At 39.4% G+C, this 24456-nt stretch overlaps 1 protein-coding gene and 1 long non-coding RNA gene across 9 annotated transcripts in view; both read right to left on the minus strand.

The window, feature by feature from the left end:
* Window positions 1-1170: 1170 nt before the first annotated feature.
* On the minus strand, window positions 1171-17531 carry LOC135303389 (uncharacterized). 3 transcript variants are annotated; one of them, XR_010364886.1, is made up of 3 exons: window positions 17058-17503; window positions 2955-3003; window positions 1171-2620 (listed from the first exon to the last, which is right to left on the minus strand). It is a non-coding gene; the product is annotated as an uncharacterized LOC135303389 (long non-coding RNA). The 3 variants fall into 3 exon arrangements; XR_010364887.1 differs by lacking the exon at window positions 2955-3003 and having other exon boundaries at window positions 17058-17223; window positions 17324-17495; XR_010364885.1 differs by lacking the exon at window positions 2955-3003 and having other exon boundaries at window positions 17058-17531.
* A 4398-nt stretch (window positions 17532-21929) lies between these two features.
* The window catches only part of CHID1 (chitinase domain containing 1), a 109061-nt gene continuing 106534 nt past the window's right edge, over window positions 21930-24456 (minus strand). For all 6 annotated transcript variants that reach the window (XM_064425171.1, XM_064425166.1, XM_064425168.1 and 3 more), the window contains 2 exons: window positions 24248-24290; window positions 21930-22204 (listed from right to left, as the gene is read on the minus strand). In XM_064425171.1, the coding sequence (XP_064281241.1) occupies window positions 22106-22204; window positions 24248-24290 (142 nt within the window). In that variant the 3' untranslated portion in view covers window positions 21930-22105. The remainder of the gene's footprint in view (window positions 22205-24247; window positions 24291-24456) is intronic.

Here is a 24456-nt window from a genome sequence, read left to right on the forward strand (position 1 = left end):
ATTTGGGGTTTTTTTTTTTTTGTCTTCTGCTGATTTCTTGCAGTCTTCTCACTCTCAAAAGCAGAGCTACTCCGTATTTTCTGGGAAATTGCTTAGGACAGTCTGGTGTTTAAAAGAGCAATTATCTTCAAAAATTTTACCCCCATGGGGCATTTAGCTGTGCAGGCTAAGATAAAAGGAACATATTACTTGTGTGCATTTTATGTGGCTTCCCAATCAACTATCACAACAACCTCCCCACCACTAAAGGATTTTACTGTCATGCAAACAATCCCCAACATACCCATGCTGAGCAAGTAGCCCATACATAGGTGTCCTGTACTCCAGAGCAAGAGGCTCGCTTGTGTTGCAGTCACCACAGTCTCCCTGCTCTCTGCTTCTTGAGCCCAGGCTGACCTGCAGACTGTTCTGCTCTGCAAAAGATGGTGTAAGTTTTGTTCCTTCCCTCTCTTCTGCTCTGTTCTTTTCTTAACCTGCACAGATACAATTCCAGGTTAGCTGTACCATTAGTTCTTTCCTTGGTTTATAGTTTGTACACCGGGGTGATTCTGCTGACAGCTCTGAGTTTCTACCACTGCAAATCAGCATGACACAGTGATGAATACATTCATAAAACATTGATTTTTTTTTGAGACAGATAAAAGGTAGACAAGTCTATTTGTAGTGATCCTTGCCATTAAAAATTAACACAGAGACAGCAGGCTGATGATGGTTCAGTTGATGGGTGCAAACCATTGTGCAGAACTCCCCCAGAGAGCACTCTCATCAATTTGCTTGATGGTGGTGTAGGGAAAAGAGAGATCACAAACCCTTCTCCTGTTAGTCTCACAGTAATATGTGCTGAGCTCTTAGAGAATGCTTCTAGACTTCAGGTAAAGCTTCAGTGGAAACAAAATATGAGAAACAGACTGGAGACAAGTCACATTTTGTGGTTTCCTCTAATCATTTTCTACAGTTTACATGTCTTACAAGGTAAACTTCCTTGGTTTTCAGAAACAAGTACCTAAAGGGAGTATAAGCAAGTCTCACTTTGTAAATCCCAGTCACTGCAACAAAAACATACAGTCCGGAAAAAACAAAACAAAACACCACAAACAAACAAAAAAATCCCCAAGCAGACAAACAAACAACAACAAAAATCCACCCCAGATCACATATTGCTGCTAATAATTCTTTTTTAAATCCCCTTCTTCCACTACCGAGATGCTACTGCAACTTGTTCATAATTTGAACTGGACTATTTTGTATATTTGATGTTATTAACACTCTCCACACAGACCAAACAGCTGTTACAGTGCTTACAGCATTACCAGCACAATCCAATTTCATACCTCTGAACACACTGCACATAACAAGCCTCAGACTTACCATATTTTCTTAAGATTGCTGCATCCTTTCTCTGCTGACAAGGTCAGAAGATTTTGTGATGTGTAACAGCAACAATCTTTAAAAAAACCCCAAAAAGCCAAAAAAAAGACAGTTCCATTTTACACATTAAACTGGTTGATTATATATAAGTAACCTGTAGTACATAATATCCATTTGAAAGGCTGCTGATATTGAATGCAGGCAGAGCAACACAGAAGTCATTCCAATTGCTTCTATTAGTGTCTTGTCACTTTTAGTAAAGCCTTTTATATTATTGTGACTTCTTATCTTTAAACATGAAGGAGGACTCAATACATTTAAATTAAAGACAGAACCAAAGGCAATAAAGGAGCACTCCTAATTTATTCTCATGGCTGTTTCTGCTTAATAACAAGATATGAAGGTGCAGGGTATATGACTGAACTTAGTGAATTCAGCAGCAACAGGATTTAGCTTTTTAGATTCAGTCCAATATACTTTTGGCTTTTCATTTTTCACAATTATAAAAAAAAGAAAAAAACACAACATATATTTAATAGAATATGGCTTACTTTCCTGCACTGTCACTAGCAGCCAAATCTTATTACTTGTACAACAGAATTACTTAGCTCCTCATTATACAGTGCACAATCACTGAAATTCACTTCAGTTTCTGTTCTATGAATAGTTCTTTGGTCTCCCCACTCAAATTAAACAAACTTATAAAGGTTTATTCTTTTATCAATAATTAGCATTTAAATGCGGCATTGTAGGATATACCATATGGAGAAGAAGGGACTGCACAGAAGCTGTAAAAATTCTCTGTCTTACATCATCAATAGGGCTGCTAAGGGAATCCACACAAACCCTCACTTCTCACAAACTGATGAGAGCTGGTCACAGTGAGTACACGTGACTGGGCTGCCTCTTACACCTTCCCAGGGTAGGACAGGAGGTTGTCAGCATGGACAAAGCCACAGCCTTTCATTTACCCCTTGGCTTCAGTGTTGTGCTATAAATGTGGCACCAAAGGTAAGCAACAGAAACCAGCAGTTGATTGTGGCATGTATTTTAAAGCCAGACTCTTTATTTACTATAATTTATCTGCAAGAATTTGCTAAGTGTAAATGATCTGCATAGATACTCATTTAGTTAGAAAACACGTTGGGACTTGCCATGGGAAATCTTGTTTGGATTCCATTGTGAATTCTCCTCCCTTGTCACTGGTATCTCACCACAGCGGGCAGTCTCCTCTGTTCTTTGGATTTTGTTGCTGCAATTACAATGGTACATTTTTGTGCATTCATATAAAGAACGAAATTTAAAATATACCTTTTATTTTTAAAAAGTTATTAAACATTCTCTAAAGTTTACAACAGAATGTCTTTTGTATTCTTTATAAGCAACTGCACTACAAGCTGAACAGTGATTCTGTACAGACCCAGAGATGTGTGTGTGTGCAAGTGTGGGCAAGTACACACACATATACTGTATGCAATTTAACAAAACCCTACAGTGTTCTACTTCTTTGTCATTTCTCATTACCTTTGATTTGACCTATCCTTCCTTACAAATTTGTTTTTATTATTATTACTTATGTGACTTACCTATTCCCAGGTAAATGTACACCTCTCTTGCCTTTTAAGGGCAGGCAACCTGAAATTATGTGGTAATCAATTCAGAAACTACTGGGAGATCAGGTTTAGTGTTAAAAAATACTCAGACCCAAACCAAATTATTTTGTGTTCACAACTTGTCTGTTACTGATAACTTTGAAATAAAAGGACTTCTCTTTTTCTGAGGTAGTTGCTTACATTCAGAAATTACATTAGTAAAACTTGAAAAATTAACACCATAGTAAAACTTGAAAAAATTAACACCAGAATATTTTTCAATTGAACAACTAGGAACTTGTGTCAAATCAGAAGAATGTCTGGTTAGTCAGGTATGTTATCTGCAGTCATGTCTAACACTGCCTTTTTTTATACCATTTGTTGTACCCTACAGGTCAAATACCTTTGCAAGTGAAATTGCCTCTAAACTCTGCATTCTGAACAACACAAGTGTACTGTTCAAATTGTAATGGGAGAAGTAGAGACCCAGAGGTTTTAGAGATTATTGCAGGAAGCATCATAAGGGATCACCCACATATTTGATGGAAGCTTCTTACAGTTCCCTCACTTTAGGAGAGATGTTTGTATTACTTGAATTGTCTCGATCCCATGAAGTGCACCACTAGATGGTCTCATCAGCCACATCTATCTTTAATCCCTTTCTGACTTTGTGAAACTTTACACTTTAGGGCTGCAGTATAGCAGTGAATTTCACAATTTCTTCATGTTGCATTTAAAAGAATCCTTCTTACATGGATTTTAACATTGTTGCCTTTCAATTTAATCTACTCACCATTGGTTCTATACTTCAGGAACGATAACTTAATGATGCTTACAGAAGTACATGGGCTCAGAGCAGCAGTATTACCTTTACAGCTTAATTTGCCTTTCCAGTAGAGCTTAACCCTGGGTAATTGAGTACCCTATTGATTTTTAAGATCCCATTGTTTCAAACAACTAAGCCCAGTGTACCTTCCCCTAGTAGCTATCCCATTTATCTTTGCTTTTGTACTACATGTTGGCATAGACAGAGCTGTTCCTACAATAATCAACAACTAGATGAGTATTTCACCCCACAATCTGCTATTTTTCCAAAGTACACTTAACACAACATGGAAATATCAGGCCTAGCTGATTACTCTGGCTGTGTAAAACAAAGTACTTTCTGTCTGCATGGCAATAATTTTCAAAGAAATTTAAGGGCAGTTTATGAAGCTTCACCCAAAGTTTTGTCTTGACACATTAAAAGTGCAAAACACAGAACCCTATGTTTCATATCTTACCATGCTAAAAACCCCAAGCAAATAAGAAATCGGTCATTAATATCTCATCTGGCAAATTTCATTTGAAAGGCTGTTTTTCTGACATCCCATTAGTTGCCTAAGGTAGGTCACTTTACCCTAGGCCTTGCTTCCTTGTCTCGCCCTGCAATAAACTGTTTCCCCATGGAAGTGCTGTCTGTTCACTAGAAATCCTGGGGTTTGTTGACCTGCAAGAAGAGCTCAGTTTACATTCCTCCCTCCAAGAGCCAGAACACATTCAGTACCAAATCTACACCAGTGTGTGTTAGACAGCTAAACAGAAGTTCTGTGTCTTAGGATGGGTTTTTAATGAAGAAATAGCTGATCAGTTGAACTGATGTCTCAAACAAGTCCCTGGTATCGTTTATGACGCAGAAATAATTTAGGCAGCGCAGAATATTTTGTTACTGCAGAATATTTTGTTACTACAGAATTGCTTAACAGAGACTTCCCTGTCCTTGCAAGTAAAGAATAATTTGAAAGGAAGGGATAATTATCCACTATAAATTTCCCCTTATATTCCCATAGCACTTCTATTTCAGTGTATAGTTCCAGTCACAGGCAACAAAATAAAACATTAATTAAATTCATAGAAAACAAAAATCTATAGAAAGAAAAGTACAGTATAAAACTCCCAACTGTTAATGTATATTGCATGTGTCTGTGTCTCATACGGACTGTGACAAGAGTTTCAGGTGTAAAGCATTCATCCTGAAGATTAACTAAAAATTACTGGAGAAATACAGGGATTTTGGAAACTGGTTTGTCAAAGTCTATTCAGATGCACCTCATCATCTCCTTCCTCCACAAATGCCCTTCTTTGGCCCTTAAGCTTCAGTCCCTCACTGCTCCAGCCCTTCCACCTCTACCATTTAAATCTGCTTTTCTGCACACAAAAATATGTCATCAGTCACAGTCGCAGTGTGTCAAATGTGGAGGGGATTCAGTTGTTTCACTGTATAAATTTTAGTGCCCAATGGTAAGACATGTTAGGTGGCTTTACGAAATTCAGGTTTGATACTGATTTAGGAGACCACAGAGCAGAATAAGTACTGTGACAGAGAAATTCATGCAGCCTGGTTCTGGACCCATGTAGTGACTGAATCTGAATTGCTCTTAATGTCCTCTGTTCCTTGATGCAAGCCTGCAAATAGCTAGACAAGCACTGTTATCAAGCAGAACTGTCACTGGCTGTTTAGCATGCTCCAGACAGACTAATGCTGCAGGGATTCTTGTTGCATTTTTTTAACCCAGTTTACCTTGGAAACTTCTTCAGTGTTATTGTATCAGCCACAGATGCAATTAACAGATTCTGGTATTATGTCTCAGCTTGAATAATGAGCACCCAGGATACTGAGGTAAAAAAATGCCTCATCTTAGAATCTTGGAAATTATAAATTTGTTGTTCTTTTAAAATGCTCACCTGCCCCCACACACTCTTAAGGTGACTGGGGCAGCATATGCATCCCCACAGTTTGTACTGTGGCAGCCCAACTGTCCACAATAACTTCTATTAAAAAAAAAAAGGTGTAAAAATGTGCTTGTGTAATTCTCAGTTCTCTTATTTTCAGGCTGTCATTTCTCAAGCAACAAACCCTCCCTTCAGGGAGTTAGAGCTGTTTGCAAACTCAATTAGGATGAAGCATTTGCAAATACTCCAGGAAAAGAGCACTCCTGCATTGTGCTGATTCTAATGCTTTTTTGGAACCCCACCTCTCACGCTGTAATCAAATACCAGGTCTCTTGTCACAGTCGAAATCACCAAAAGCTTTGTTGTAATCTCAGAACACCACACAGCCTCCCTCCCCACCGATGGCCCCTGTGTTAATGTCACTTGAAAGCCAAGCTGGCATTAGTTGACCAGGGAGGCTGTATGGAAGCACAGGGCAACCTCTTTGGGTAAATTCGTCATGCTGTAAGCTCAGCTGCAGGAACTGGACACACAAATATGTTAGAAACAGTAATATATCCCCCTCAAAGCCAGAGGTGCTTTGACTATTCTGGTGAGCCGCTAAATTATGGTCTCTTAAGGGCACAGTTGCCTCAAAAATTCATAATTGAAAACAATCCTGCTGTTGGGGGGAAGGACAGAAATTGTGAACTCAGACCTGTGCACAACAGAAGGAATTATGGATTTGCAAATGCAAACACAAGAGAGTACATAGACTGAATTGATGTGTCATATAATTACTAACTCACTTTCCCTAAACAAAGTAATTCACCACCTTGGAAGTACAGCTTGTTGTCATGGAACTTGCTTGATATTTGGTGCTAATAAAAATTGAAGTTTTAAATCTCCCTGTGAAGTCCGTGCATTGAAGTTCTTCCCCATTAAACACCTTCTTATTCCTGACTGTGCACCACAGCTGGTTACCCTGACACAAAACATCTTCCTTATCAAAAGGTCCTTTGAAATAAGTGCTCACAGGTTTCAAAGAAGAATTATCACAAGAAAAACTGGCACAATTAAAAGCTTGCTGCAAATCACACTGGCTTGTTCCTGATGGAATCAAGACTTACTGTACATTCAAAAAAATCTATGTGAATGTGTTCTTCTCCAAACCCAAATATTCCAATGCAAGCAATCTTTGCTGTGGGTGGCAAAGGACTCCAGTTTATCCAAATATCTTCACCAGGAAAGGTGAGGAACAAAAGGGAAAATAAAAATGACAGGTATGAAAAAAAAACAAACCAAAACATAAATGAAGATTAAGAGAGAAGGTTGGAAATGGACAAAATAGCTGAGCAAACTGGTTTTCCCCACTGTAAGGTACAAAGATAGAGCAGCATCCCATGAAACATGTGGTGACCCCATTGAGAACAGTCTCTGTGTCCTGTTCCAACTGCTTTCCTGTTCTCTTCAGACTGCAATTCCATCTATTCCCCTCCTAAGTGCAGCAGGTTCACCAAACTAGTGAAGGACACAGGAGTACTCAGATGATGAACAGCTCTAAAGGGTACAGACACTGATTTATCTCACATCCTCCAGATTTCAGTAATTCCAGCCTAGCAAGAGATCAATCCAGGGAGCAGAGACATTGAATTCATATGTAATTTAGACATTATTGGAAAATGTTGAGAATGATGGGGTACACCTGCAGGTCCTGAGGGAACTGCTGGATGAAGTAGCTGAGCAGTAAAGTTCTAACTGACTGGAAAAGGAGGGACATATCCCACTTTTCCCTTTGTAAAAATGGGGGTTACCTGGAGAACTTCAGGCCCATCAGTCTCACCTCACTGCTCAGTAAAATCATGGAGCAGATCCTCCTGGAAAATATGCTAAGGCACATGGAAAATAAGGATATGTCTGGGGACAGCAAACATGGCTTCACAAAGGGAAAATCATGCCTGATAAATCCAGTGGCCTTCTTACAGAGAGGCTTACAGAGGTGGATAAGGGAAGAGTGACTGACATGACCTACCCAGGCTTGTACAAAGCTTGACACTACTTGCACAACAGCCTTGTCTCTAAACTGGAGAGACATTGGTTTAATGGATGGACCACTCAGTGGATAAGCAACCAGCTGGATGGTGAATCCCCAAGTCCAAGAGGAGACCAGGGAAGAGTGGTGTTCCTTGGGGGTCCAGGAGGACTGTTGGGACCAGCACTGTTCAACATCTTTGTCAGCAACATGGGCAGTGGGATCAAGTCACCTCAGCAGGACTGCAGACAACACCAAGCTGTGAGGTGCACTCAACATGCTGGAGAGAAGAGATGCCATCCTGAGGGGCCTGGACAGGCTGGAGAGATGGGCCCATGGGAACCTCAGGAAGTTCAACTAAGCCAAGCACAATGTCCTGCACTTGCGTCAGGGAAATCCTGACAGGCTGGGCAAACACAAATACAGGACTGAGAGCAGCCTTGAGGAGAAGGAGTTCAGTGCTGTTGACAAAAAGCTCAACAGAACCTGGCAATGTACTCTTGTATCCCAGAAAGAAAAGCAGGGCAGTCAGCAGGTTGACACAGCTAATTCTCTCTCCACTCTAGTGAGATCCCACCTGCAGTACTGCATCCAGCTCTGGGGCTCCTGACAGGAAAAGGACATGGACCTGCTGGAGCAGGTCCAGCAGAGGCCACAAAGATGGTCAGAGAGCTCAGACACATCAAGGACGAGGCTGAGAGAGTTGGGACCTTCAGGCTGGAGAAGAAATAGGTATTAGAAATAAATTCTTGACTGTGAGGGTGATGAGACACTGAAACACTGCTCAGAGGATTTAATGGATGCCCCATGCCTGGAAAGCCAGGCTGAATGGGACTGTGAGCAACCTGATCCAGAGGAAGGGGTCCCTGGCTCATGGCCAAGGGGTTGGAACTAGATAATCTTAAAGGTGCTTCCCAACCCAAACCATTCTATGGTTTAAAAGAACTCAGCATGTCACAGGTGATCTGTCACAGCTGCTCTGTCACTGTTACATGGAGCACAGTATCCTACAACTGAAAAAGCTTTCCAAGTATCCATGCAACTACACAGAACACAAGAGTATTCAGCTACACAGACCCAGTGCTGAACAACTGACTGCTGCCTTACATGCACAAGCAGCTCTGGTGAAGTATTAAGAGAAAATCAGGATAACACTGCCACTCTCAGTGCTGATGATGCAAGCTTATTTAATTTTCATTTTAATTTAGTGAGCTCTCACTGAAATGAAAGACTCCCCGAAAGCTTTATAGTATGAAGTGAAATGGCAAATTAAATTGAAATTGAGATAATCCCCAGAAATGTATACAAAACTAAAGCAACTCAAAGTCTAGACACCTTTCAGACTGGCAAGTTCTTATAAAAATGAGAAAAAGCAATCTCCTATAATTCTCAAGCTTTTCAATCTGTCTGAGGACATCCCAGAATGCACCACATTGTGTCTACACTATCATTGCAGTGGGACTACGCAGATCTCTATCAGAGAATGAAGTACTATTGAAATGGGTTATGTGAACCCAAAGCACCAGAGAATTTCACATACAGGAGTTTAAAAAAACCCCCTATTTCCTCTGTCTACTTTATTGAGACCACATATCACAAGTGTCCATGTAGTTTTCACTTCAGCGTTTTCAAATAGCAACATCTGATTATCTGAAAGCCTAACCAAGATCTCTGTTCAGGTGGGAAAGTTGCTCAACTCTGCAAGTTTATTTTTTCAAGTCTGTGTAAAACTGTTTCTGCAGCAAAAATACGATAAGTGAAAACCCACAAGAAACCACACTCTGGGTGTACAGATGTACACAGAAGGAATATAAGCCCCAGGAATGAAAGTAGATTTCCCAGTAGGCAAAGTTGAGCTGTAGTTTCAGTTAAGTCTTCAGTGAAATTTTTGAAGCAGAGAATATGATGATTCCCCAAGGAAAATGCACAAGCACAATGCCTTCGCATATTTAAAGATTATCATTCAGGGCTTTTAAATCAAGCTCTATGTTTCCATTAATCCACTGAGCTGCCAGCCCAATCTCACACTGGCAGGCTCACTGCTCTTAACAATTGAGAGCTTATTAAATATTAAGGTCTTAATCTTAAGTACTTCTGTTTGACTGAGAAATTCTAAATGTGCAGAAGAGAAACATTTTCTCAATAATATATATATACACACATATATACAGAGAGAGAGCGAGCAGTATTAGACAAAGGTAAATGTCCCCAAACTAGCAGGAGAATTGTGTAATAAATCCATTCATTTTAAAGCAGCCCATGTATCCCCACAGGCACATCCCCTTCCAGCTGTCTAGACCCAGCTTTCACAGGTTTACCTCTGAAGGACAAAAGCTCACGTCTCTCCTGGCCCTGAAATGCCAGGTCAGGAATTAGAAAGATGATCACAGCAGGATTCACACTACACTACAGTTAAAGAGATAGACAAACAGTTTTAAATGTAGCAGGACCAGAAGCATGTCTGGTAGTTGATCTCTCTGACTTTCCATTCCATTATTTTTTAAAGCATTCAGCTGTGATAGCTTTTGCTTAAAAATCAGGCTAAAATGCATAAGCTGGATGTGTATTCAGTATAAGATTTTCTGAAAAATCATTTTCTACCTAACCGGGACAGGAGTCATCTAGTCAGATGCTTTACTTCCCTCTTGTATTTCAAAAGGTTCACTTTAGATCCAGAACAACTTGGGATGGGTTGGGAGAAACTAGGAAAGCTTTTAGTTGATATTTTTAGATTTTCATACTATTAAGGCTTTCCACTAGACCCAACAGTAGAAGAGATGACTGGGAAAATGGTCAGCAGCAAACAACGGTCCTGTTTCAGGATCTCTGTTCTGGAAAGGAGCCAGGGAGTGCCCACAGGGTACTGAAATGCCACTTGCCTCTTACACAGATCAGTAGTGCAAGCACTGCTGCCCCCTGAAGCAGGCCTGTGCTATCACAGGCGTGTGGCTTGTTACACTGTCTGTGGAAACGTGGCTTTCTTAGATCACAGAATTCTTTTGTCTTCTTTCTCTGTGCCCTTTTCTTCAACCCAAGCTTTCTGCTGGAACCAGACCTGCTCCTCTCCTCACAGCATCACCATTCCCCTGAGGGCTGGCACACTGAAACCTCTCTGTCAGGAATCAGATCCACATCAGCTTCTCTACAAACAAACTTCAATTTCCCTTTCTAGACAAGCTCAGATATCAAACAATGGTCAGGCAGGCATTACACCACAGGAGCAAAATGTACATCTTGCCAAGAAATGAAAGAATTACAGAGCTTAAGAGTGTGTGTGCACATGCAAACCTAGAGATTAATAAAAACTAGAATAGTGGAATTAGTGCTGAGGTAAAACACAATGAAGCAAAACACCAAGCAGCTGCCTGAGGCTCCTTCAGCAGGGACCTCAGCACAGGCTGGTGGATACCCTGTCCTGTTGTGTGCCAGTGGACACCACTCTGACACGGGTAGCACGTGGGCATTGTCATTCCCATTACAATATTTACACGTGGGCCCAAGAGAGTAGCTGCAAAACCAATATACTCACAGAAAATTTCCATTATTTTGTCAGATCTCAAAATGCAAACTACCATTTGGATCCATTTTGGCCAGAGGTTTAGCTGAGACTCAGCCTCATGTTTCCCTGACCCGTGGCATCTACAGAGCCATTGGTATGGGAAAAAGTACTTTCAATTCCTGATATCCACAAATAACATTTCAAAAAAGCAATTTCTGCAGTTAAAGTGCAATAAAGTAACAAGGTACTGAGGGCTACAAAACACATAAGGCTTCAAACCCCCTGGAACAGATAATACAGTATGCAGAATTGTGTAAGTCATTTTGTACTGCAAGTCAATCCCTTTATTAAAAGGGGATTACAACAACCACAGCATTTGGTGTCATTCACACACACATAACCCATGTATTAACTCCTGAATATGCAAAATTCAATTTGATGATATGCAGCTGCAGTCTGCTTGTCCTGTGTCCCATTCCCCCTCCCACAAGCTTTTACCAACAAGAATGTCAGTAGCTCAGATTTAAATTTCTAAAGGAATGGGGGTTTAACATTTACCCATAACTCTGTGAATGTTTGTCCTTCCTCCACTAGTGACCCATATGGCCAGAAAATTGTAAGGTCTGCAGTGAGACAAAGCTTAAAATAAATAAATTATATTCAAACTCCTTTGAGTTTGTAAGACCTACAGGCCAGTCCTTGAAAAAATACTGATTTGATAATAAAATGTTCTTCCATTTATCAAGAGGTTGTTTTTTTTTTTCTGTCATCTACTTTGGATTGTTCATGCTCTATTCCATACTTGAATACCTATTTTATTAAGACAGTCTTTAGAAATACTAACTCCACATGCTTACAAATGGTTCTTTATGCAAAAACACAGAATCATTTCAATGAACAAAACACTTGAGGTGAAAAATAGCTTGAAGAAAAATAATGTGTTATTTAGGTAAACACAGGAAGGAATTATTCTGATAATCTGTAGAACAACCCATGACTCATTAAATAAAAATAATTTTTCAGCTTCTTTCTAAATAAATTCTTTTATAATCTTGTCTCTTCATAAGTAACGCCAAGTTTTCCTTGCCATAAATTCTATTCCAATAATAATGGCAAACAATTGAGACATTTATCAGGAGACAGGTAATCTGGAAGCTACAGCAAACATCCCTCCTCAGACTGATGCACATCTGATGGGCTATTCATGGAATCCTTTCAGCTGAGCATCCCAGGTTTTACTGTCTGGCAGAAAGCAAAGTTTTACAGTGAAAGAAAAGCACTGCATAGAGAGATACTCCAAGGGCTTACCAGGTGCTGGTGCTTTCAGTGCTGCATTTCCAGACCACTCCAGTACAAACAGAAATTCAAAACCATTTTCATGTGCACTGAGTTCTCCTGCTCTCCATTCTCCTGCTCTGTTAGTGGGTGCAGTCAGTCTCAGGAACATATCCCCATCCCCAGGAAGGAACAGCCCACATTTAAGTGTCTGACACCTGCACTGTAGAATGCTTCACAATAAGCAAAGCTTTTATTATTTTGGGGTTGCCCTGAAATAAGAAGTAAATTCTTTCAGATGCTACTATTTATTTCCAGAAAAGCCCCAAGTGAGTTATTTAATGCTGCCTGTGCAAATAACCTTAAAGCCCTTTTTTATTACAAAAATAGCATTATCAATAAAATCTGGCTAAGCCACACAACTTCATGGCATAGCTCTGTTCTCAGAAGTATCTTCATTGTGGGGAACCAACATGTACTCTTCCATTCCAAATAATGGTTTTAAACTTCCTGCAGGATGGGAAAAAAGCATTACTACTTTTTTGATTCCTCCCATTCTTGCTGAGTCTACACAAGATGAAGCAGAATTATGTTTTCATTTGAGATTCATCAAAAGAGCTGCAGTCAAGCTGAGCTGCACTGTTAAATTCTGTTTTAATTAGAAACAACAAAAATCCTTGAAAACAAATGGGGCCCCAGATATGCAAGTCAGTGGCAAAATGGTCCCTGAACACCAACAGTGACTGAATGCCAGCAGCAGCAGAGGAAAAAAAAAGGCAGAAAAAGCTTTCACTTACAGAGAAAACAGCTTGGAAATGAAAGCTGACCAGCAGTTTGACTCAGACATCAAACACAGAGACCAAAAAGTCAGTCTTGAAAGAGAGAAGTACATCCCCTGAAGCATATACAGAAGCAAGTTTAAAAAGCACAAGGTTAGCCTTGCAAACATGATCCACTACAGACCCTGCTCCTTTCTGTCTTTTCAGCTTACCCAGACAACATGCAGCAAGACCAGGTCAAGATGGAGAGAAGATGCCTCAGAGCAACAATTCACCTTATGACAGAAGCACTAACACACCACTATGCTCCCTTTGAAGTGTATAATCAGTGACACCATGACTAGGAAAATATTCAGGCCTTTTAAAGATCCAGCTACTCTCTGTGGCTCTATGACTTATTGCATTAGTTATTTCCTCCACCTGAGTGCATGCTGTACAAATTACTATTTCCATTTATGCTTTGCATAACAACTTGTCTCCGTATCTACAAGCAAAGTCATTTTTCCTCAGTGTGTGGTGCTGAGGGGAAGGACTCATCAGTTCTCACAGAATGGCAGTGTGCTCTGGTCACTCTGACATGCACACAACCCCAGCTTGCTGCCAACAGGTTGTTCTGCAGTGAGTGATTTTGAGAAGACCCTGGCCATGTCAGTGATGAAGGGACCCTACTTTGCTCTGGCTTGCTCAACTCAGCAGCAGGGTCTAGCCAGCATGTGGTGGGACACAGAATCACAGAATATCCACACTTGAAAGGGACCCACAGGGATACTCAAAGTCCAGCTCCTGCCCCTGCACAGCACACTCCCAAGAGTTACATCATGTGCCTGAGGGCATTTTTGCCCAAATGCTTCTTGCACTGTCAGGCTTGGTGCTGTTATCACTTCCCTGGAAAGGGTGTTCCAGTGCCTTGACATGCTCTGGGTGAAGAAACTTTTCCTAATATCAAACCTAAATCCCCCCTGACACAGCTTCAGGCCATTCTCTTGGGTCCTGTCACTGGGCACCAGAGAGAGGACATCAGTGTCTGCCCTTCTTCTTCCCCTCACAAGAAAGGTGTCACTGCAGTGAGGTCTCCCCTCAGTCTTCTCAGGCTGAACAGACCAAGTGACCTCAGCTGCTCCTTGTATGGCTTGCCCCCTAGACCCTTTATCTTCTTTAGGTGCTTTCTAATACCTTTAGATCTTTCTTATATTGTGGCACCCAAAACTGTCCCCAGCATTCAAGGTGAGGCTGCCCCAGTGCAGACCAGAGCAAGACAATTCCCTCCCTTGCCCAGCTGGCAGTGCCTGATGTCCCCCAGGACACCCAGGGTCAAAAACCCTGGCTCCCACTTGACTTTGAGACAGATTTACTATCTGGCACTGCAAAAGTAATTTTCTCTTTTCTTTCCACTTTGTTCTTTGTCTGCCAGGTCTGATTAAAGCTGTGTGCTCTTTGGAACACTGTCCACTGTACCTTTTTTCCCAACACAGTTTATCCCTAGCAACCAAGGGCCCCAAGAATGAAAAGGCTTCTCATATAAATCTGATGATTTCTTCTCATATAAATCTGATGATTTCTTCTCATATCCATGATGAGTTTAATAGTACACACACTTGAATCTCAGATTTTACATTAATATGTAATATATTAATACCCAGGAAGGCAACAAGTATTTACAGTATTCATGTTGTCATCTGCAAAATTCACTCAATAACTTTCAGGGCTCTGCTAAAAAGCACTGGGGAAAGCCATCAGAAAAGTCACCTCAGTTTTGACAAATATATATGCCAAGGACAGAGCACAGACTGCCAAAATATTTCACAGTCCTAGGCTCCAAGACAGACAATGCTCAAAAATGAACAGGGATCATTGTGGAACACAGGGGTTTGGGTTTCACCTTCTTAAGTCTATCTCTCTGCAGGTCCTACAAAAGGAAGAAAAGGAGGAAGTGCATTTTTTCTGAAAGCAATTGTTCTGCACCATTCTCTCCCTCTAAAGCAGCCAGACTGTGTTCTCTACTCTACCCTGACCACCCCCTTAGGAGACATGGGTAGATAACCTCACTTGCTGCAGACAAGGGGAGAAGATGAAATCTGAACACAAAACTGGGACCTGGCTCAAAGATCAGAGGTTTAAGCACTCTGTATTAGACACAAAGGAAAGTTTTCATTCTGGGGAGGATGATTATGCTCCCTGCCGCTTTATATAATTATTTAACTCTTACTAAAGCAATTTAAAAAGCTGATTCAGTTACCAAAAAAAAAAAACCAAAACAAAACACCAAACTACTTCTTAAAAATTATTGATAATTCCCTCTTGTATCAAAGACATTAATTCCAAATCTTAAAGCACATGTTAAAGGTAAAATTTAACCCTCAGTGCTTCAAAATAGTTAATAAATTTCTAAACCAGGCTTTCAGGACGTGCTCAGCCAATCTCCTGTGTGCAATTGCATCCTCACACCAACCACAATTTCAGCATTGATGTGAATGGAGAAAGGAGGAATTAGATGGAATTTAAAATCCTGACCCACTGTTTGAGTCAGAAAGCCCATCTAAAACACCTCCCAGCTAACAGCAAATGCAATTTCATTTGAACAGAAAGTTCTGAGCTATAAATCAGAAGTGGGATGCAGAGGCCTCATACTGCAGACAACAATTTAGTGCTGTGATTCTAAAAGCATCATTAAATAAAAGACTTTATAGTGTTAATTCCAGCTAATTATATCGGCAATATACCCAGACTCGAAAAACCAAGGACTCAATTTAATTTGGATCTACAGTTGTAAGACTTTTACAATATATTTGTAAAGGGAGACTGCTTGTCATTTATGAAGAGACTATTTACTTATGCTAGTAGAAGTGCTCTGCATGAACTGTGCCAAACACCTCCACCTGGTTCCTCAGTAGCTCCAGCTCTAGTGCAAACAAAGAGACTTTGGCTTTCACTTAGCCAGGATGATCAGTTGTTTTAATGAGGAAAATGAAAAATTTTAGCACATTACTATTATTAGCACAAAGGTTTTTCCACATTAAGACATGAAAGACTACAGCAAAAATAACACAACCACTTGTTTTACACAAAAGCTCCCAGCACAGCAACTGAAACAGCACCTATAAACAAGGGGAAAATCAGCCCAGAGATAGCTGCCATGAGCAGAGCTGAGCTTTGTTACCCTTCCTCCCACAATATCACTCTAATAACTGTAGGGATTAGGGAGCCAGCTTTACAAATGGCATAAATTACTCTCTCCTCCTCTCTCTCAGTGTGGTCACACGACACTCCCAGGTATCTTTTCCCTAACTTCCACAGCACAAGGATGCCAATTCTGCTACTGCTGGGCCTTCATATACTCATGATATAGAAACATGTCTGCTCACAGAATTTGTTTTGTTCAGCCTCCAAAGGAGAAAAGGAAAATACAAAAAGATTGCAAAACCTATAACAATAGCCAAATAATCTACAGCAACTTCTCTGCCCCACATGAGTTCACCTGAAAAAAATCAAAGAAGCCGTAAAGATTGGGTGAAAATGGACACACACAGTCCTAAATAATATCTTACACTGGGCAGTAATTCTGACTATTGGCTATTTTTAGTCACAGTCCCATCCTCCACAGCTGCAAGCAAACAGAGCATATAATGGAGTATATGCTTTCCACCAGTGCACTAGAAGAAAACTGACTGGAATATATTGAAAGTCCTACCTAGACCATTCCTAAATGAGATCATAAGGAAGAACAGAAAACAATAGTTGCTGAAAATTAGCAATGTTTGTATGGAGGTTGTTTTTATCTGCTTTAACACTTGAAAATAAAGGAAAACAAAATTCAGTATTACCTTTTGGAGTAGGATGAGCAGCAGAGGTAACCATAACGTGTAGACTTTACATACTGGAGGAAACTGTTGAAATCCCATCATCTTCTACACCATTTGCACTAACCTTTGAGGAAGGTGAGGCAGAACACTCAGCCAACCTCTGCTGCAGCCATACAAAGAGCAGGAACTTAACAGCAAAAGATGACAAAGCTGAAAAATTAGATAGCCCAGCTCTGAGAAAGTGCTCATGGATTTGCAGAAAAATCCAGCAATCTGGGAAGCCTTACAGCAAGTCACTTATGCAAAAACCCCATGGTGTGCAGTCTAGACATAAGAGGGCCTGTACCCTTCTGCCACTATGTGAATGTCTGCTGAGATTAGTGGCTTCTGGTAATTGAAATAAGGAAAGTTAGGAGGTCTCTAGAAAGACAATATGCTGCTTATTTACACTAAGCATTTCCACATGATCCTCATTACTGCTCTCAAAAAATCAGGTGGGCAAGGTAATGAATGCCCTGTGATTAAACTCTGCTCACACCTGTGCCCAGCTGCGAATTCACACATAGAGGAGCAGGGTTTTAGTTCATCTTCTGCCTTCCCACACTAGACAATTGCTAAATTTTACTTTATTTCAACTCCACACAATGATGGAATAAAATATGATAATCTATGTTCCACATGAAGGCAGCTCAAAATTGCCCATCTGCTTTGGTCTCAGCAGTTAAATGGAGAAGAAGTTCTAATGTGCTGGAAGTCAGAGTAAAAGCTTATTTCATTAAGAGTTTGTAAGACACTTCCTTGTTTGTTTCTAGGAAAAATAGCATACAAGTTCTTCTACAGTATTTTTACTAAAACAATTGTCAGTTACACTGTAGCCAATCAGATATTGAAATATATCCAGAAAAGGTAACTAGTATAAGTAGGAATGTAAAACAACAAACTGTTTCAAATTTTGAGTCTTAGATCCCATTCATTCACATCTTTTTGCAAAATAACATTTTGTTATAATGTTCTCATTCCAACAGAATATATTTGAAAACATATTTTGCTTTTAATTTCATATACTAACAAGACAAGTGATGTTAATTATTTTTGCAACTGTTTGAGTAAGTGCCATTAATCCAGTTCTGTTCCAGTTATTTTTTCACATTACGCTGGGTTTTTTTCTAAAGAGATGATATGTTTTTCCCCAGTGCAGACTATCAAAGTGATTGCCTGGCAGACTACAAAATACCAATTCAGGCTTACTTAATTTGCACTTATTACATATAAAAGCGATCACTGAAAAAAATGTTATTTTCAGGAAATAGCTGCATACAAACTCTTCACGCTGCAGAGGTAGAATCCATCTGCTTTGTGCTGCCATTTGTTTAAGTGAAGTCACAGAGCTGTACTGTGTATTAATCAAAACAGTAAACTTCAAAAGACATGTCCCAAATTCAGGAGAGACTGTAATTACAGTTCCTGTGAACATCCATTAGCTTTGCAGTCTCCACAGATGAGCATGTACAAAACACTTCCCCCACTCTTACAAATAATTACCACTGGTAGCTCACAGCAGAAACAAAAAAAGCATTTCATTATTTTTGCTTGAGCCCATAAACACTAAATTGTTACAACTCACTCAACAATTCTTTATAACTAAGAAGTGGTTAAAGAACTTGTTTTAGCATTATCATTCTTGGATCTACCTTACCACATTATATCTTCTTTTTCTCTCCCAACTTTCTTACCTGGAAGCTACACTTGGTTCTGCAGTTTCACACCTACATATGATAAAAAAAGAAACTATAACATGAAATACTATAGCAATTTTCCTTGAAGAGTAGCACCTCACAATGTGACAAGTGAAGTAACTTCTATTCCACAATTCTTTGTTAAATCTGCTTCTCATTACAAAGATGCTCTGGCAGGTCAAGTTTTCAAGATACACTTACCACAGGAGATAAGATGGGATGCTGTTATCCCACAAGAATGGTCCATGTGGTCCTACAAGCACCCAGATAAATCCTCTTTTCTGTCTTGGTAAGATGTTTAGTTGTATACAGATACAACCCCTGCCCAATACCTGTTAAAACCACGTGTGTGATGATAATTAACAATAAAAATACCAGCTTCGTATCAAAGGCCAGCTGCAACAGAATCAGCTGCTACTTCTTTTTCTCAGTGAATGTAATAAAAATTGTGCAGGAAAATGTATTTATCTTAACCCTGTGTAAGTCTCACCCAAAAAAGAAAATCACCCAGAAACACAAGAGCAATGGTCAGTTGGAAAAAATCTCCACTTGGCATCAGGTAGAGAATGTAAAGATACCTTTACATTCATTGTACTCAAGACCAAATACAAGGAAATTTTTCTTGCAAGAGAGGAAATTTCTTGCAACAAAGAAATTTTTCTTGCAACAGAGCCCTATATAGGAAACCTTTTTTTTAATGTATCTTAGAAAACTTAATGATAATATACTGTGTTCAAATAAACACTTCCATTTCATTGCTTGCTATATTAGGTGTAAGTTGTTTTAATAGAAACACTAAATATTTCTCCCCAGTCGTACCCTTGATCCTTTATGTCCAGTATCTTTGGCCTTGCCCTACCAAGTACCTCATTTTAGGAATGCTTGCTTTTTTTATTTAGGAATAATGAATTGCCACTTCAGCGCTCCCTCCCACCTTCTGCCCCTCATGCAGTTTTCCCCATTTGTCATAAAAGGAAATGCAGGACCCTCTTTCATACCAGCATCTCTCTCCTATGTCATCTTTTCATAAATGTGTTGAGGTGCAAATTTCAAAAGAAAGCTGTTTTCCTTGTGGCTCATTGATTTCTATATTCTCTGTTATTACAAGACAACGTGACATTCCCACATACTGAAAAATTAGGGAAATGCAAGACCAACCCATCAGAAGCTGTTTGCATTCATTCTGGAGCTCACAGCCCTTCTGATGCTCATTTCTTCTTCTTTTTTTTTTAATAGAGAATTTCATTATTAAGAATAATGTCAACTTTGTTTCTTTTAGAATATTATTTCTAATGCAAGAAATGTGTTTTGCCTTTAGAGACAAAGGCAACATTCTCGGCCTCAAGCAGCAATATATCATGGATTGCTCAAAATCCTATCTGGTACTTCTTACCTGGTATTTATTTTTCAGGAAACAGTAAGGGTTATTTTTATCCTTTTGAAACACCAAGGTATGTTTTCTACCTCTAAGGATGGAAAAAACATTTCTTTCTAACACAGAGACAAACAGAAATTATGTACCTCACAAAAAATCATCACAGAATATAAACAAAATAAAAATTGTGATAAATTATGTATATCTTTTCTAGAGAAGAAACAAGCTAAAATGAAATATCATTTTCTTCCCCACATCCAATTTGGGAAGCTACCTACTAGCTAATATAAAAATTGATGCCATTTCAGAGCATAACCCCTTCCATTTCTGAGTATTGTCTTCTGAGACATTGTGGTTCAATAGTGCCACTGAAAGTAGAAAAAACAGCGTAATAGAATTTAATTCTTGTGCTATTCTAGATACCATTGCCAGAGCGACTTTAAATTGCTTTTGAACGAACTAGAAAGTTCAAGTTAATTGAACACAAGGATTCATGTAGCAAATTATCTTACTACTAATGGTATGGAAGAAAGAAACCTGATTAGTTACCCCAGCTGGATACTCGCAATGTGAGAAGTCGAGAGATGCCAGAACTAAATCAGAAAGGTGAAGATCAATAGTTCTTTAATCAATGGTGGATTACAGTGGGATTTATTCTGCTGAAAACAGCAGGGGCAGATAAATTCCCTGCTGAGATTAATTACTGGGAAGGGTGGATGTGAACAGAGGAGTGCAGTCATCTTTGTGACAACTCTAAGTGGCAAGAAGAACACCAGTGGGAGTACAGAGCTCTTTGCCTCAGTCTCTGCTGGTGACCAATGACACCCTCATCAAATTCCCAGCACCTCTTAGTTCTTAGAAGAAACTGCCTTGAAGCCTGTGGATTTCTACAAACACAAATACTATAAACCAAGAGGCAGGGACACAATTTCTTGGCTTTGTTTTTAAACTGATGGGTTTTTACAGCTGTAGGGTTCCTAAAAAAATCCATATTACAGAGACAAAAGCACCAATGTGTGCAGCTGAAGAATGACAGCTTCATGCACAAAGGTGCTGATGACATTCACAGCCCCTGCTCAAAGTCAAGGGGTTGTCAGAGCTGCTGGGGCTCTGTCTGCTGGGGACATGGGATCCATCATGTCCATGGAATCCATGATTACCATTAGAGCCTTTGCTGCTCAATGTTACAGTTCCCACAAACTGGCCACCAATGTATCATGCTCTAGGGTTAAATACTATGAGCCACCAAGCTGGCTAAGCAGAGTAGAGAAATCACACAGCGTCTCTTGTACCAGAACTGATTTAGAAACAGGTTATAAATTGAAATTACTGTGACTTTGAACTACTTAAGGAATTTACTAACATGACAAAACAAACAGAGCCAACAGCTTAGCTTGTCAGTGCTTGATTTTCTACCAGCTGGAAGGAAAGTCTTCTAATTGGTCTCCCCTCCAGACATTTTATGTTCACTTACCTTACCAGAAGACAGCAAGATGCAGAGAGTCCAGCAGATTTTAAATTTGCTGGGTGTAATATGATGGATTTATTTGTTCTATTACTTTGGTTATTACCAGTAGCTCTTTGAAAGGTCTCCGTCTTAAACTCTGATCAGATGGCATCAACTTTCCCACTTTACTTCTTCTAGAAAACATTTCAGAGAATATTTTCAACTCTGACTCCATCCCGCTATGTTGGTCTGTTTTCAATGACTTGGAGTTCAGGTGCTTTAAGAGAAATTTCTGTGGGTTTTTATCAAAATTTTATCAGATACCAACAATCATGTCTGTGTGGCAAATCAAAAAGGGTTCTTTATTGGGGAAAAATGCAATTTTAATACAGATATGATACAAATTACAAAAAAAAAAAAGTTTTAAAAATCACCTCTCCAGGATACCCAGATTAATTGAAGGTGGAGCCTCAGTGAAGCAAATAAAGTCCTTCTAAGATCATCTCTCATTTTAAAGCAGATCATAAAAATAGTCCAGGCCTTGTCCCAGTTCCCAGATGGATATTCCAGTGCCCAATTCTTTCGCAAGCTCCAAGCGCAACTGGATGGACTAAGAGAAAGACACATAAAGCAGTCATGTTTCAGTCAGAGATATCGGAGACTCCATACTGCCATCTCTTCATGCCATTACCAGACCTTTTAAAAACATCTACCCTTGAACCAGCTACTGAAAAACCTTGTCTGTATTTCAAATACTCTCTAGTTAGCAAGCAATCATTCAGTCAAAGACAGTTAATCGTACCAGTTAATTCAATGACCTAATAAAAGATTACCAGATAAATTGACAAAATGCCACAGAAATAAATCAGATTTATGAACTATGCAAAGGACTATTCTAATTTAGGCTATCATTTCACAATGTACAGAAATTCTAAGTCTTCCCAGAAATATCTCAGGGGTAAAATAAAACTTTATCACTGAAGACGATCAGAATAATTTGTCAAATACCATCAAGATCTCTTGCCTACCCTTGCCTTTTCCCAGGACAGAGTCACAATTTACATTACAAAAATTCTATTTTAAAGAGATTCTTGGAGATAATAATTAAAAGTATCCTATTTGAGCTCCAGCCATTGATTTAGAAGACTTTGTTTAGCCATTGGTTAACAAGGGAAGCAATTTCACAATTCACATTCTGCCTTTTTTTAAAATTCAAACAAAAATAATTATTTTTCAATCTTTTGCTCACAGGTTTTCTTACTTTGAACTACAGCACTGCAATGTTTAAACTAAACTACTCACACTAGGGATGTGTTTAAAAATCATTTAATGGGAAACAGAATAAGGTATCACAGCATCATTAACAGATCCACTGGGCCTGGCATTCATGACTGCGTTTAACTAGTCATGAACAAACTAATTTTGAGCTACTTGTCAGTGAGTATAACATTAAAAGGGGAAATAAACTCATTTTTTCATGAGGTAATAACATTCAGTGTTTCCAAACCATCTTGACCAGCAACTAAATCTCAAATTATTTCATTACAAGTACATTGAAAATGGAAAGAAAACCCATTTCTGTGCATTCACCAATCACCTCGGTTGAGTGGTGATCTGCTAGAGAGGAAGTAATGAAAGAAATGCACAGGAATGAGTTTTCTTAACCTGGTTAGTACTGACAATGGCAGGGTAAAATCCTTTCCCGAGGCTGAAGAAAACAGCATAACAGCACAAGCTATCTATTCTCTGATACATTCAAAATGAAACTTTCTAACACTCTTAGACATGCAGCACCAGCAAGAGCATAGATGGGGTAGTTAATACCCCATATGTGATAGTACTTCCACCCATTTTGGATTAATGAGGGGAAATATCCTTTTACTCATGGTGCTTAAGGTAACAATCCAGGAAAACAGAGCCTTAGATCATTTCATACTAGTTTAACCATAAAAAAAGTCTCTGTTCTCTGTAAATACAATGTAGTTTCACTACAGAAGCAATTCCCTTCCAATACTAAATGCCAGGAGAGGTTAAACACGCTGGCTTTTTCAGGTTTTTTTGTCAGTTTAATTTGAGAAAGTCTAAAGAAAACTTCCTAGGAACTAAGGCTGTAATTAACCATTTTATCCTGTGTTCTGCTCTACTGCAGACTATTGTGTAGAAATTTTCAAAACACTGAAGTATGCTCCACAGAACTGAAGAGAACATGGTGATGCAGGCTGACAAGGAGAATCAAGACCCTGTTACAAAGGAAAGCAAGTTTTCCAAGCTTCCAGTCACCATGATGAGAAGGAAAATTTCTTTGGTATCTTGTCTGAGAATCTGCTAACAACATGTCTAATAGTACATGGGCTGTGCACTTGAACAGATCCTCTACAGCACCAGTTTGTCCTGGTGTATCTTAGAGATAAGACATGCTTTACCTTCAGAGATCCCAAAACCCTATTATGCATGAGAGAAAAAGCCAACCTTCTTGCACAAGCAGCTGAATCTTTGAATCATAACAATTTACATAACATCTACATCAGGGCAAACTTCTTTCACAAAAGCCTAAACCCAGTTGAACATTTTCTGAAATGTCTCAATAATGAAATGGGTCAAGTAAACATCTCTGTCCTCTTACCGCCCTCTGACCCGAGAAAGTGGCACCTACCTTCAGTGTTGGGTAGAAGACTGCATGTTTTCCTCCCTTATTTCTGCAAAACAAGAAAACCAAACAGTCACAGTAGCTTTGATAGATAACAGGATTTTAAACTAAGGCTAGAATTAAAAACCAGGTTTGTCTCTTCCAAATTTAACTATTCTGAGATTCTCTGATACTGTGAAAAGGCTGACAGTGAAAACAGAGGATCCAAGAAGAGA

This window comes from Passer domesticus, chromosome 6 (genome assembly GCF_036417665.1).
Source record: "Passer domesticus isolate bPasDom1 chromosome 6, bPasDom1.hap1, whole genome shotgun sequence".
Taxonomy (NCBI): Eukaryota; Metazoa; Chordata; class Aves; order Passeriformes; family Passeridae; genus Passer; species Passer domesticus.